The 15,544-nt window shown below is 36.7% G+C and overlaps 1 protein-coding gene across 5 annotated transcripts in view; it reads right to left on the reverse strand.

The window, feature by feature from the left end:
• Positions 1-12,186: 12,186 nt before the first annotated feature.
• The window catches only part of Khc (kinesin heavy chain), a 56,204-nt gene continuing 52,846 nt past the window's right edge, over positions 12,187-15,544 (reverse strand). For all 5 annotated transcript variants that reach the window (XM_071589645.1, XM_071589646.1, XM_071589648.1 and 2 more), the window contains one exon: positions 12,187-14,272. In XM_071589645.1, coding sequence (XP_071445746.1) covers positions 14,256-14,272 — 17 coding nt within the window. In that variant the 3' untranslated portion in view covers positions 12,187-14,255. The remainder of the gene's footprint in view (positions 14,273-15,544) is intronic.

Consider the following 15,544-nt stretch of genomic DNA (forward strand, 5'->3'; position numbering starts at 1 on the left):
CCTCCCTCTCAGTGATATTACCTTTCACGGGGCCCACTTTTAACCCTTCCTTTGTCAACCCTACACATCCTCCTCACACTGCGTCTTCCATCACGATTCTTTCATCAGATTACCTTCCCGCCTCAGTTTACTATTTGTCTCTTGATACTACCTCCTATATAATTCTGTATTAACATTCTTTCACTAAAAATATTATAACAGTCTAGTTCTCTATATTTACTACATCTTTTTGACTTTTACTTAATTATTATTGACACTCTTCGCTACCTCTCTTCTATTCTTTTGTATGCAACTCTAATCTATGACTTCAGTAACCACGGCACGAAACCCACGGCATATCTAATAAGAATTATATCAGCTGGTCGTACAAATAACCTTTATTAACAGTCTGTCTTCCATCAATAACTTATACATTATTCTCTCTCAATTATACCGGATTTCCTCTCAATACGCCAACACACAGTTAATCAACAGATAAGTATAACATACAAACAAAATTGGTTGAGGATGGTTATCCAAACACTTATTAAAACATTTATTGGGAGCATTATTTTGTAGGGCGCGCATACTTGGTCTTTTAATTAAGTTGATAGGCTTTGGTTGGAATGTTTTGTGATGTGGGTAAGTGGAGGAATGGAAATGGCGAAACGGACGAAACGTTCGAAGTGGTTGGTCTTGCGTGGAATGCTCTTTGTGTCCTAGAATCTCTTTTTGCGCTTCATCCGTAAAATCCGTATTTTCAGTCTGTCTGTTCACCATTGAATCGTTTTCGTTCAAATACTCTTACGGTAATCATTTTCCTCCTACTAAATGCATATCAACTGACTAATTCATTTTGCCGAAATTTCTGTATTCACATCACGACATCTTCTTTCTCCTGGGCTCTCTGACACATCTCATATTCGACATTCCTTCCAATTTACCGTGAGTTTACCAAACAATGATCATAATCACAACTAGGGCCACGTGCAAATCTTACCTCTATAATTTGAAGCTATATGCCGTAACTCATCATGATCATAATTAATTTAATTGACCTCTCCTCCCATTCATTGGAATTTCCAGCTTCCTTGATGCATTTTTTGTGTTCTAAATCAGCTGCTAATCTTCCTTTTTCTCTCTTCTAATTGCCCGGGCATATTTATATTTTTATTGGTTACATGATGCTAACCTTGATTTCCGTCGTCAAAGTGTGTCAAATACTCTCTAGATATTTTTCCATTGACCTATTAAAGAAAAAGCAATGCATCATGAAGTACTCTGCATTGTCGGGTTTCACCGCGTCGTTGTTTGATTCAGACTGTCTGAATCGTTGTCGCGTCCGCGTCGTTGTCTGAATCAAACAACGACGCGGTGAAACCCGACAATGCAGAGTACTTCAAACCACCGCCAGGAAAACCTACGCAGCCATATAGCAATGCATCATATTTTTCCGCGTACTCCACATTAGCATCTTTCTTAGGTGGCATAGCAGAGTACATCGATTAATTCCTAAATTGTTCCATGAGGCACCATCAAATTCACCTCCCAATACCTCGTACGTAACACAGGTTTGTTCCGATTACGCTATCTTGTTCCTCTTAATTCTGTTGGTGTTTATGTCCGACCCTAAACCTTGTCGCAGTTCCTCCTGTCTATTTTTTCATTGCCACTCGGCCTAGCTTCTTTTGAAGTCCATCTCATGCATCACCACTTCCTCGGCAATCTTTGCAATTTAATAGTAATTTTTTCGTCCTTACTCTACCTACCTACCTACCTTTATCCTCAAAGTCGTTCTTAATAAAGAAACTCGGAGAACGTGCATAAAAAATTTATTGAACACAACAGTGTCTCACACGCCGAATTATTCTAACGCAGTGGCATTAATTGCACCTCAGGAGTTTATACCGAAACGAGCGAAATTATAGGAGTGTATATGAAGCCAATGAGCACCGATTCCACTTGAGTTGAAAAATATATACTTTAGGAGGGGAGTAAATATAAGTGACAGCACGTAGTCCACCTCCGAACCATCCGGTTGCACATTAATTATTCCCAATTTTCTCGATTTTTTAAATTCATGTAAACATTTAACGATTTACTCACTTATTTAATCAGTTTCTGCAAAGTTTTGCATCTTAAAACGTATAATATCGTGTTAGTACATTAACATTTTTACCATGAAAAGTATTTAGATACCAGAATAGTTCATTTTTTTCACAAAGCCGCTTTTTCCATATATTTAAAATGAGATGATAAAAATATTTAGAGATGCTCACCTGTTCTGCTATTCTCTTCAAGGTGTTGCATCATAAAACGTACATTTGGGTGCAGCTTCGTCCTTTAAACGGTTTTCGTCCAGAAGTTGCATCATTTAAAGCATATTATCCTGTTAATAATAACATTTATGGTGTATTAATCACACCTTCACCTGAAAACAGTTTTGTTACTAGGAGAGTTCTTTTTTTCCTGTATATCGTATGTAATGGTATTTTCAACTCAACTGCAACCTTTGAACGTTTTAACCAACGGAAAGGATCTTTTTTCCACATAACAATTTGTGTTCAGATTATAAAGCTACGAAAAATGTGTGCTATGATCTCCTTTTCTACGATTTTCGCTAATCATTTAACGTACATTACGTTATGTTAAACACCCTTTCGTCTTGAAAACGGTTTTGTTGCCATAAGAGTTCTTTATTCCTCAAGGCCGCTCTAAAAGAGACTGTGCAACTAATCGTAAAATTTTAACGAGGCGCACATGTTATATTAATTTCCGCGAGAAGCTGCATCAAATATCTTACATTATGGTACATTCAGGTAATGAAATTTTGTCTTAACTTTCCACCTCTAATCTTTCCGACCAATTGGTAAATTGTGATTTAAAGTTCATTTAAAACAGTATTAACTCTCTCCCTGAATGCCCCAAACTACTCTCCCTCGTCAACTTCCGCCGCGACCGCCACGATCCACCCACACACACTCATTCATGACTCCACTTGTTCACTCCCAGATTATCACCTATTAAACGCGCTCTTCTCTTAGCTTCTCCTTGATACCATTAACCCTTTTTTGCTTTCCTCCAACGCATTTACTCACCTAGCTCTTTGCCATCTCTCCATAATTAGATAATATTATAACCTCTTTATGTTATTTCTGTTGTTAATCACGAAGGCTTTCCAGAAAGTAACCTCCGTTTGCGTGTAGCGGGCGAGGTAGTTGGGGAAGCCGAATTTTTGCTATATTGACGCAATTACGTGGTCTGTGCAATAAATGTGCGAACTAGTGTAATCTGGCGGCCATGACACGGACTATAGCCTCGCCCCTTAAGCGGCGCCAGTTGCCTGAGACCCAATGAGCCGTCTGTGCTTGGCGGATCATCGAGCTGTGCATATGGTGCGTTATGATAGATTCTGTTGTCATTTTTACTGTTTGTCGAAAATGGAAATTGAAGAAATCACGGATTAATATTAAGTATTTTGGTGAAGTGCGGTAAAGGTTATCAAGAAATTACTGAAATGTTGACAGCTGATTACGGTGATATTACTCTGAAGAAAACATCCGTTTTTAAGTGGATTAAGCGCTTTTAAGATGGCCGACAAGACGCCACGGATGATGCAAGGACGAGACGATCCTCAACTATCTGTGTTGACGACAACATTTATCGTGGGCGGTCCCTTGTCCTTACCGTTCATCTTGAATTCTACCTAACTGTTCTAAAGCGCTTGAGAGATCGCGTGCGTCGTGCGCGACCAAATTTGAGTAGTTGTTTAGGGGAGGCGACCGACTGCTGAGGTAATAGGGGATGGACAGGAAAGGATGAAGGGTGGAGATAAACCCGGCGCCGGCATTAGCCTACTCTTTACGAAAGGCGCCAAGGGGTCCGCAGTTTAACGTCCCATCCGACGGACGGCGTACCTACTCACTCAAAGAGCTCTCCACAAAGCGCCTCAAGTAGGGATCGAGGTAGCTCTGAAAAATATTCAACACCCTGGGATTTGAACCCGCGCCCTCTGGGCGGGAAGCCAGTACGCTAGCCCCCGCACCATCTCGAACCCCGCTACTAAATTTGACTCAAGCCGATTGATGGATCCTTCACCATGATAATGCACCTGCACATTCAGCATTGATTGTTCGCCAGTTTTTGGCAAAAAATTCAATCATCATCCTTGATCATACTCCTTATTCGCCAGTTCTCGCCCCCTGCGACTTTTTCTATTCCCAAAATGCAACAATGTGATGAGGGGACATCACTGGAAAGATATGGACACAATAAAAGAAGAAACGATGAGAAAACTAAAAAGCCTAACTGCCGAGGATAACCAAGAGTGCTTTAAACAGTGGAAAAGAAAATGGATTTAGTGCGTATCAACGAATGGAGAGTACTTAGAAGAGGACAAAAATTGATGTAGACTAAATTTTGCAAAATGAAGTTTTTATGGCCATAGTTCGCGTATTTATTGGACAGAGTGGTACACCTCGAGCTGCAGTGTTTGGAAGATCGTGCAGCTCGTCCATTTTTACAGTAGCGAGTCAAAAATGAACAATTGAAAATCCTGTCAAATGTAAAACTGTTCGGTGAGGAGGTTTTTACTGGGAATAAACTTTAAAGCTGCTGACATTCATCGGAAAATTTGTGCTGTGCATCGAATAAGCGATGAATGACAGTGTTGAGCGTCAATGGTGCTGTAAGTTTAAGAGTGAACGGACGAATGTCCATGATATCCAAAAACATGGAAATCTGTCAGTTCATCTGGACAAGACTAGGCCGACTACGACGGTCCTTGAACATTGGTATGGCCATTTTAAAACTGAATGCACCACTGCCTCTCTCCGTCTTCACTCATTATTCCGTCTACAGATCGAACTTCACAACTCGTGGGAGTTATATCACAGCGCACATTTTAACAGCTCGCAGTGAGTTAAGTAGAACAACCATAGTCTACAAGATGCGTACTAAGTACAAGGATGTTTAGACACCAATATGGTGGATTTGGCCCTATCCATCACCTCGATAGGCCGAAACGTAAGTTACTTTCATGACAGCCTTCGTATTTGTTGATTTTATAAGAAAGCGTCATCATTATTCGTATGTTGTTACATGCTCCACTTTTGATCGGCTAGTTACTGCCGTGTGTGATTCTATTAAAAAAAAGTAAATAAATGTGGATCCACTTTATTGCTGGCATTTACTTTTTCACGGAATGTTAATTTCTCATGGAGAATCATGCTCTCAGCTATATCAAATGACATAAAGGTTTCATTCAATACCAAGCTCAAATTTTTTATGCATGTATATTCATAAATAACATAAAATGTTTAAAAATATCAGATTTTTCAGAAAATGCAGCAAGGTAACTTGTTGCAGCTAAATGTAGAGAATGCTATAGTTTGTCATATTAAAAAGCATATCACAATAAATGATTCTGTAATATTGCTTCATTTTCTACTGATGACAAAAGCCATATAAAACGTCTCATCTGAGAAAAACCCTTTTACACGTTTGCATTTTATTATTATCATTGTTGAAGATCCTGGAAAATGAATGGTTCCTTGGTTGATTTTCAGTCTCTGCCCATAAAAATAAGCTGCGAGTAAATAATACACTGAAAAGGGTATCAAAGTATTTATGCCGAGGGTATTCTCAATGAATTAAATTTGAGAGTAGCTCAAGGTGTGAAACCGCCACAGCCTGTATTACAAGAGTATGTGGTGATACAGATGATTAAATGGTATGCATTGAATATTACAAAATGACAATAAGTAAACTGTCAAAAGAATTGTTAATCATCCCTTGGTGTCACACAATCTTCTGCAGCAGACTGTGTGCATCGCTTGATTGTGGTAAAACCAAAGTGAATACACTTGGCTGCATTCATGCCAAGACTTTGAAGCAGCAGTTAACTCAATTTTTTTAAATTGTTGTATTTCACTCATCCCCCATCTAATATCATAAATTAACAATTCTGAGTGTTTTTCCTCTAAAATGAAGAGCTAATTAATTAACATACAATTTTATAGGTTAATTATTTGGGGTTTCTGACATTTGTGTTTGGGTCAAAAGAGTTCTTGGTAAGTCAGTTAACTTGAATGCCACCAAATGGAATTCTTACATTAGGGGCTTTCCAAATTGATCTTCGATTTGGAAATGTACGCAGCAAAGTAAGGAAATCGCCATGCATAGAAATGATTTATATGGCAGAAAGCCTCATATTTAGATGAATCTGAGAGAAGCAAATTCAATGGAATTTTTCTATTGACCTTGCTGATAAAATTATGGAAAATAATTATAACAAAAGCTATCTTATCCATACAGCATATATTGTTTTAGATTCAAGATATGCCAGCTGATGATTCATACACAATGAACATTGAATGTTATAGGTTTTTGGGGCAAAAATTGCCTAAATTACCTGAAGGAAAATCACAATATCACCTCATATATATATAAGCAATGCAGACCACTGCTGTTCTTGCTTTACATGAACAGTCTTGTTCCTTGATACTCTTCCATCATTGTGCAGATTTATCTACACTAGCCATTCCTCTTAAAAATATTAAATATTATTTTAAAATGCTCCATTCAGAAATTTCAGATTGAATTCTGGGATTTCCAACATCCTGGTCCAAGTATTGGTACCATATTTGTCACTTCATCAAAAGACTGCACACAGCACTTTCTCAACAGTCTCCTCAGTGCACTCCACGTGAACAATTAGTCTTTCATTCGAGAGCTATATAGATAGATGGGCAAATACCTACAAATGGCTATAAATACGAAGAAATAATGAAAAACATTACTTAATTCAAAGCACTGTATTTCACCTCCCAAGTACATAGGGTTGATTTTTAAAAATTTTCTTTATAAAAAATTAATATTTTATGGATCTCCCTGGCTTCATTAGTAAGTGTCACATTAAAATTTCCAAATTCAAATAAAACTTCGTGGAACATGAACATTTGGTCTTGAAGAATGGAATTTTAAGAGGTTTGAAATGTATTTGGCTTAAAAGTACAATTCTGCACATCAGCATGCTATTCCCATTGCAACAACAAAATTCAAAATAAATTCCACACTGAAGCACTGATATCTGTAACTAGTCATATTCTAGATGAGTATTTTGGAATCACCAATTACAATAGATGTACTAAGGAAATATATTAAAAGATGTAAAACTTAAAGATCCTCAAAAAGTATAAATTGAAATATACAACTGGCAGTTCTTCCAGGATTAATTAGTATGAGAAATTAACATAATAAATATGTGCATTACTACAAAAACTAATGTGAGTGCCATAAAGACTAAAAACTGCAAGGTATCAATAGAAGCATAGATACTATCGGTGTGCACTGATAAATAGTATTTTGATATTAGAAGATAAAATACTAAGAGAGATAAAATACTTTCAAATATCTTGAGAACCCTTTAACATTTGATTCAATTACCCATTGAAAGATTGCTAACTAGCAAATGCAATCACGTCACTGAATTGGTACGTCAGTCAACCTACATAGGCACTTCTTCACACAAACTGTCTCCCAACATATAAAAAAACTATTCTCAGCATACAGGGTAGCAGATGAAAGTATTCGGAAACTGGTTACAACAAAAAAATTGCAAACAGTCATTTAGCAATCTCAAAAATTACCTTCACAATAAATATGTTTTAATACTGCTTCATGATGAAACTAGTTTCAAGAAACCCAGAACTTATTACATGAACTTATTCATAGTATCTAAAAAGAGTTAATGATCTGGTAATCACTTGGTCATGCGTCGAAGGCTAGGTAGTGGAGGTCAATTGTGTAAGATGAACTTCAAATATGTACATATGTTATTAGTTAAAGAAATGATTTCCCAACTGGAATAATTTTCAAATATGGAATTATATGAAGACCCCCTAAAATAAGATACATGAAATGCATTAAAAAAATCTTGTCTTTTTAAAAAAAATCTAATTACAGATGCTTAGATTGATGCCATTATCTTTCTGCCTACACATACTCTCATAAACAAATCTATAGAATACATACAATCCATTCTGAAAGTATTTCTCACCAAAATTGAGATGAGAACCCAAGAGTTAAGTGTAATTGGGTTTTTATAGAAATAAGGAGATCATACACTCACGCGTGCGTGCACATGTACATATATACACATATCCACACACACACAGTGAACTCTCAACTATCTGTATGCCAATGGATTCTTGATGAAGCACAGATAATTGTAAAACATGGTTTACCAAAATATGGTCATGATATAAATGGATTTAATTTGCATAAGTCCAAATGGTTAAAAAAACCAGCAAATGCATTTAAGACATAAATTAACTCTCCTTTTTCAAATTCATTTAATTTAAATTTTTCCAGCTAAGCATAATTTCTCCATTTTAGAGCCAATGTCAAAAGGGTGAAATTGTGGTTTCACAAGAACAGAAAGGTATAGGGATGGTGCCATGGCTAACCTATTGGCTTACCACTTAGAGGGGCTGCGTCCAAATGCCGGTGGCAACATTTTTTTCAATGGAGTCCCAATCCCTAATTGTGTCGCTTTGTTATCTAGTCACTTTGAGTTAGTACACTGTCCGTCGGATGGGACATTTAACTGGACCCCTTGGTGCCTTCTGTAAAGAGTAGGCTAATGCCAATGCCAGGTTTCTCTCCAACCTTCATTCTTTCCTATCCATCCCTGATTGTGCAAATAACCTCAGCTGTCGGTCGCCTCCCCTAAAAAACTACCAACTTAACTAATAAGAGCAGAACCACCGTCAAGAAAATAACAGAACGCAATGTCGGGCAGCTGAATCAATCTTGCCGCAAGGAAAAAAACTAATGATTGATAGGACGAATATTCGACCAAAGAACGAATACTGACCAAGGATTGGTCATACGGATTCATATTCTGCATATGATATTAATTAAATATTATGGTGCAGATAGATAATGACTTTTTGGATGCTAATAAAACTCAATACTTGCATGACAAAGGACAAGATGAAATTCTCAGGGCATAAGAAAGAGAGGGAAACAGCGTGCCCATATCGGTACACATACATAAACTCTAGCTCAGAAATGAAATAAACACAGAAACACAAAGAAAGATAACCCTGATTCCCATCTTAAACTTCCCAAACCCTCCTATATAACCATCCCTATCTATGTCCTAAGCAAAAATATTAAACTCCTGTCTGTGAATGAAATTTGTACCTGATGATGCTGCAAGTTGGTAAAATACAATGCATCTTGAGTGAAACCTAAAACCATAATTCTTGAAGGCTCATGAAGTTTCGGAATGGTCAACAGGCAGGGGTTTTAATTTTCTTACTCCTGTCTCACGTTGCTATTTTGCCCCACTTGCATTGACACAAAATAGCAACATGAGACGGCCTTCAATAGCTTGTGGCAGGGCAATTATTCTCCTCTGCTATTACACGAATATAGATACACTTCAGCATCTTCCAGAAGACACCAATTTCTTTGCAAATAAAAATAGTTTGTGGCACGTATCACGCTGAACCTACAAGCTGCTTGAAGTTACCGATGAAGTTTCCAGTTTCCTTTGAATTGGAGCTCGCTGCTTCACAATATCTCTTAATTCTGTGGTCTTCATGTAAACTTCTTGAATCAGGCTAAGCTTCCCTTGAATACTTCTTCTTAAGCCATTGATGATTGCAAAATCTTTATAACAAAGCCCGTGAAAATCACTTTCACCTCGTATATAGTATCACATAGCAATTGCTTTTTGGTTTTTTCATATGCAAAACAACTATTCAACATTGCCAAGTACAAATAAGCACTAGGTAGATTACTTGCCACTCCCTTTGAAGCATGTCCTTGAGGATAGTACAAATTGCTTATGTAGACTAAATGTATGTGCACGTTAGATCAGTCACATTCATATTTTGCTCTCGATTTTCACTGATTTAATTTCATTTCTACAGTTATTTTCATTCTCCTTTGGCTTGTTGCTTGCAGATTTTTTTCTTCGGGTACATTTTTCTTAGTATTCATATATTATTAAACTTTGCACAAAAAAATCACTAATTATGCCTGAACACTGGTTTGAACACTACATGATCACTAGTGCCACTGTAGATGCTAGTGGAATGATTGCTTAGACACAAACCAAAATAGCAGGCACACAATCATTCCAGTAATCGCCCTCTCCTTGCCAATCATGCAAAAAGTTGCTCACTAAGTCATTTTGGGGCAAAATGTTTTTGCTTGTCATGAGATTTGAGATTTACTCATCATGCCAGATGGAGATGCTTGTTAAGTGAGGTTCAACTGTGTATATATGCATGCGTGTGTGTGTGTATATATATATATATATATATATATATATATATATGTATGTATCATATATATATATGTATCATATACATAGAAAGAAATTGAAACTATTAAGCAGAAAAAATAATAAAAAGATATGATAAATAACAATTAAAATCTTAATATTTTGGTGGTACCAGCCACCTTCACACGTGTATGCACACATATTTCTTAATCCTATTCGATTTCAACCTATTTTTGTAGCCGAGTTAATTAAGTATATGAATGAGTGTCCAGGTCTGGATGGTGCAATGTTCAGTGAATTTGACTGGTTAACCTAAGACACATGGTTTGATTCCCAGTTAAGGACCTTTAAATCTGTTTGGAATATCTTTCCCTACACCTCCCCCACAAATCTTGTATTCATCCTGTTATATCTGCCTAATTAATAGATGAAAACAATAAATACACACACACACACACCAATAAGGTTTCTTAAAAGGTGTAACGATGGTTGGATTTAAACGAGAATATCCAAAAATGGAACTCCCTTTCTATAAATTCCTAAGGTGGCAAATGGAATTAAAGGAATTTATTTTTCTATGATTCCTTCAAGTGATTATTTGAATTAATATTGCTTCCAGATGTCCACTATATTTTACTGGGTGTACAGACAATATTCCATTTATATATTGAGGTATGACCATGTAAACCATTTTTGGACACAGTGATCCAAAATGGACACCAAATAAGGGAATAGCAATTGTGTATTCATGTTGAGAGATTTAACCTAACTAATGTGGAAGAAGTCATCTGAAATTGCGAACAGTACCAGCAACAAAAAAGGCATCCCACATACTACAAACCTTTTTGAATTAAGAACTACATCATGAAAACAATCATCACAGAAATCACAACAATTATCACAAATCAAAACTTGCTTTAAAAGCAAAAACATATACTTTACTAAAACAGTTTTTAATGTAGTTCCTGAATCAATCTTTAACAAAGGCCATTACTTTACTTTGACGGAGTTCTTTTCCCTTCTAACCCGACAATTACAAAAACTGCACAATGAATAGCATTCAAATAATCGGCAGAACAAAAATCACTTCATAGAAATACGATTCAACATTGCAAAGTTAGAATTACAGTATGAATTTCATTATATAAGAAATTAGGAAGTATACTTGGGACAAAAGGGAAGATGAACATAAAAGATTTTTGCCATCTTACATGCAGTAGAACTGGGACGAAATGTATTAAAAATATTATCAAGTTTCTCCAAGTTAATCAATAAAAAAATGAGCATTCAGCACAGTGTATGTATCATTTAATTATGTAGAGTTGAAAATACTATCCTTTCCATTCAGCTTATTACCAAAATCTGGATTGCAGCTACCTTCTAAATAAACCATTTCCTCATTCTAAGCTACATAATTATGCTTTTTCTTCTGTATTTGTTTTCATATCACATCCAAGTTATGAAAATTGTCCCATGCCAACCACCTTAAAGAAACAATACACTGAATTTCTAAAAATACTCCAACGGCACTTCAAAATATCTCATATTCTGTATAAGCCAGGAACTCTACATCACACTAGCATCACAAGCCTTCAGGTAAGCAGCTTCAAGCAAATCACTAAAATAATATTTTGTAACAACTAGAAGGCCATGTAATTACAATTTTTACTGCGGAATAACTAAATGGCGACTCAGATCTGAATCACGACCACAAATGACAAGTAATAAACAGATAAATTTTGTAATTTAAGAATTTAAAAATTATCTCGTTTGACTTCATACATAATCGGATACTTTCTTCGACTCTGCTTCTGAAAATGTTACCTCTCACTTCTGTAAAGTCAACCTTAATCACCAGGACAACTCTTCAACAGGATTAATTAGTGCCTTTGTAAGAAAATAGAGAATTTAATTAAGAGGTTTATTACAAGTTAACAAACTCTACAACTTACCAAAAATGTCTAGCCAAACCAATTCCTAGACAGTTCTTGAGTCTTTTAAAACGAAAATTGTGCTATGTGGAATACTGAACAAAAGGGAGCCCAAAAGAATAACTCAGCTTATGAGAAGGAAACAGTTCACTGTACAGTTATAATAACATTGGACCATTCTTCATACATGGTCATAATATGCATTAACAAAGCACAAAATATGCTAGAGCCAACTCCTTTAAAGTGATGTTTTACGTAGTTGCTAAATTTTTTTAAGCCATATAAAGACAGTGCCAGCAGAAGCCTTCAGAATTAAGTTTAAATGTACAGGTTTCAATGTCAAACACTCAAGCGAAGGTATTTCAGGAGAAATTGAGAGGTATTTCCAAAACTAAGAAGATACATGTATGTATATTTATGCACTGAATCAATGAGGGCAGCCAATTATGTAGACAGCCTATCATCACTGAAGCATTATTTCCCTGTAGTTCAAGTGAAATTATTAACATTTTCAAAACTTTTGCAAAAAGCTGTGAAATTAAAAGTAAACACAAAAGTGCAGGTGAGCGTGCCCACTGGCATGTTAGCTGGCACACACACCCACTGCTGTTAGCATACTGAAGTACATATGTAAATATTTATGTATAAATACATATATACATATAAATATGCATGAATACCATGAGTTAATCCTCCCCTTCCTTCCCTCTGAGCACAGCTTGGCCCAACAACCTCTAGCTCAATTAGACGCCACTGCTAAGATACTGGACAAGCTCTGATCCATCAACAGCAGCAGTTTCACAATAGGGTTGCACATTGCATGTGATGCACTCAACTCACACAACACAACCCATTCCACACACTGCTCCACACATGCTGCAGGCAAGACCTTTCATTTTGCACAAACATCCATCCAAGGGAAACACAACAGCCTGCAAACTTGACATAATTAAATAAGTTACAAAGAGTCCTGTAACACTGACAAAACAATAATCAAAAGATATAATTTACTCCTTTAAAACTGTAATTAAATTTTCTTTACAAAAATCATTGTGCCACAACAAATGACTAAAAACACAATTGCACAGCAGCACCCACGATGGAAACGCAGCACCCACAGCAGAATGAATGCACATTGGGAGCAAAAGAATGTTGAGGCCTACACATTGTGACCAATGACGGTTACTCCACGACCACACCCTGGTCTCTGGAGAGTCAGTTGAAGGTGTGTCAATCGCACACAAACCTCAATGAGATGACAATTCAAAGAAATACATTGTACACCAAGAGCTGCACAAAATTCATACAAAATGAAAATATAAAATTAAATTAAGTGTGAATAAGAAATGATCTTGAAACATTGCAAGAGTTGCACGTCAAAAGCTTGGCAAACAGCTCCAAGCCGGCACTCCAGCAAAGATGTAGTTAGTTATTAGAGAAATGTGTGTGTGTATATTTATGAATGTGTGTGTGTGAGTGTGTGTGTATATATATTTATAGATACACACACACATATTAAAGGGGGATATTACACTAGAGCTAGCTTAGTTGACATTCACACAATGTTGCCACAGCCCCTCCCCCTTTATTTTTAGGGAAGGGGGGCGGAGACCTCAACACATCCATCCCACCCCACTTACTCCTCCCTCATCCTATCCGCAAGCATGGCACCAACAACTATGGGGCCATACTCCATTTAAGCCTAAAATTATAAACTAATTTCAGGTGTCAAACAAAATAAATTAAAGGTGTGTGAAGTTACTCCCATATACTCATCTTATACTTCAATAATTTTTCCCTTTTTTCTTTGGTTGCATATAAGCCACAGAAGCAAACAGATCACCAGTCCTACAACTCCTACGAGCACCACATGGTTACTGGGACAAATGAGGAAAACATACACATGGTGTTAAGAGTGAATATGCATGTTTGTGTGTGTACTACTAAACACCCTTCCCGTGCCCACAGCGCAAAAGGCTCTCTCTCCTCCTTGCGCAAGAGCCTCCATCACCAACCACGCCACCACCAATGAGAGCACAGTTCCTTCAGCTTTCACTCCCCTCTGAAAAAGAATGTAATCACCATCATTCGCAAAAATCATTTTTCTCTAGCTAAAAGTAATTTTAATACAAATTTAAATTTCTAATAGTGGTGATGCCACATGTATTAATTCAATTACCTTCCCAAAGCATGTTTAAAAAAATATGTCATTAGCAGGCTTACAAACATTGCTAATGTCTCTGAAAAAGACAATCAATGGGCGACTGCAAAATGAAGTAGACATGGCCAAAATGAAACATAACAAACACTTCATTTAACGAAAACTCATTGAGGAATTTTTTCTTGATTCCATTAAAGGCTTAGCATATCTGTTAAAATTGAGTGGAACCTTGCTTAACGAGCACATCGCATGAGTAATTTATATAATAAGCAAAAAATATTTTTTTAATGAGTAACTCAATGAGTGATGTTTCACATTATGAGGAGAGGGAGAGTCCCTGATGGCGTGCCTCCGGCATCAGTCTGTGTTCAGCACTAGTTCCGTTAGAATCTTACAAGTCACTTCTGAGCATGCATTTTTCGACAGTTATCAGGTGTGTAAGCTTAAATCCACTGTTTACTCACAGATGGCGATATTAAGCTATTAAGTTACCACGGACTATTCTTTTGTTTTTAAGAAATTGACATCTGTAAACAAAATAGCCAGCGCACATCATCAGCAATTTCATACAACAACCTAAATTTTTCTTAAGGTAATGATGTCAAGTTTCTTGCAAGGTTTACCAGAAGCGTTAATAAATAAATTAAATAAAAGAAGTTATTTTCCCAAGAATAAACTTTAAGCTGTGAAATGGATCATAATTTTCAAGAATTTCAGGCCCACTGGCAAAAAAAAAGTGTGCTGCCTCTGCACTAGGTACTCCTGAGTTTTTATCAATGAATATGTTCAACTATTGCACCCAGGGAGATGCAAATCACTATTGTCATGAGATAACTATTAATCTTGAAACACATTGGGGAGATAATGTAAGCATGTGCAGTGAGATTCTATGGGAGGGGGATGCCAGAGAAGGCAAATGACGGTCCTAATACCAGGATTCCACTAAGGCTTCATCCTTGGTCGAAGAGGTAGATGAACGGGGGTCAGATGAATTGATCATCTTCCTGGGGCATAATATGAGATATATTACGTGCGCACCCGTTTTCACCCTCAAGCGATAAAACACATACTAATATAATAAAGCTGCACAAGACCTCTTGGTTAATCAATAGGGTTCAAGGCTGATGATGATGACCACATGAAGGAGCTGATTCAAGACATTAAGAGAGATTT

Source organism: Hetaerina americana, unplaced genomic scaffold (assembly GCF_022747635.1).
Source record: "Hetaerina americana unplaced genomic scaffold, ioHetAmer1.1.p SCAF_4, whole genome shotgun sequence".
Lineage (NCBI taxonomy): Eukaryota > Metazoa > Arthropoda > Insecta > Odonata > Calopterygidae > Hetaerina > Hetaerina americana.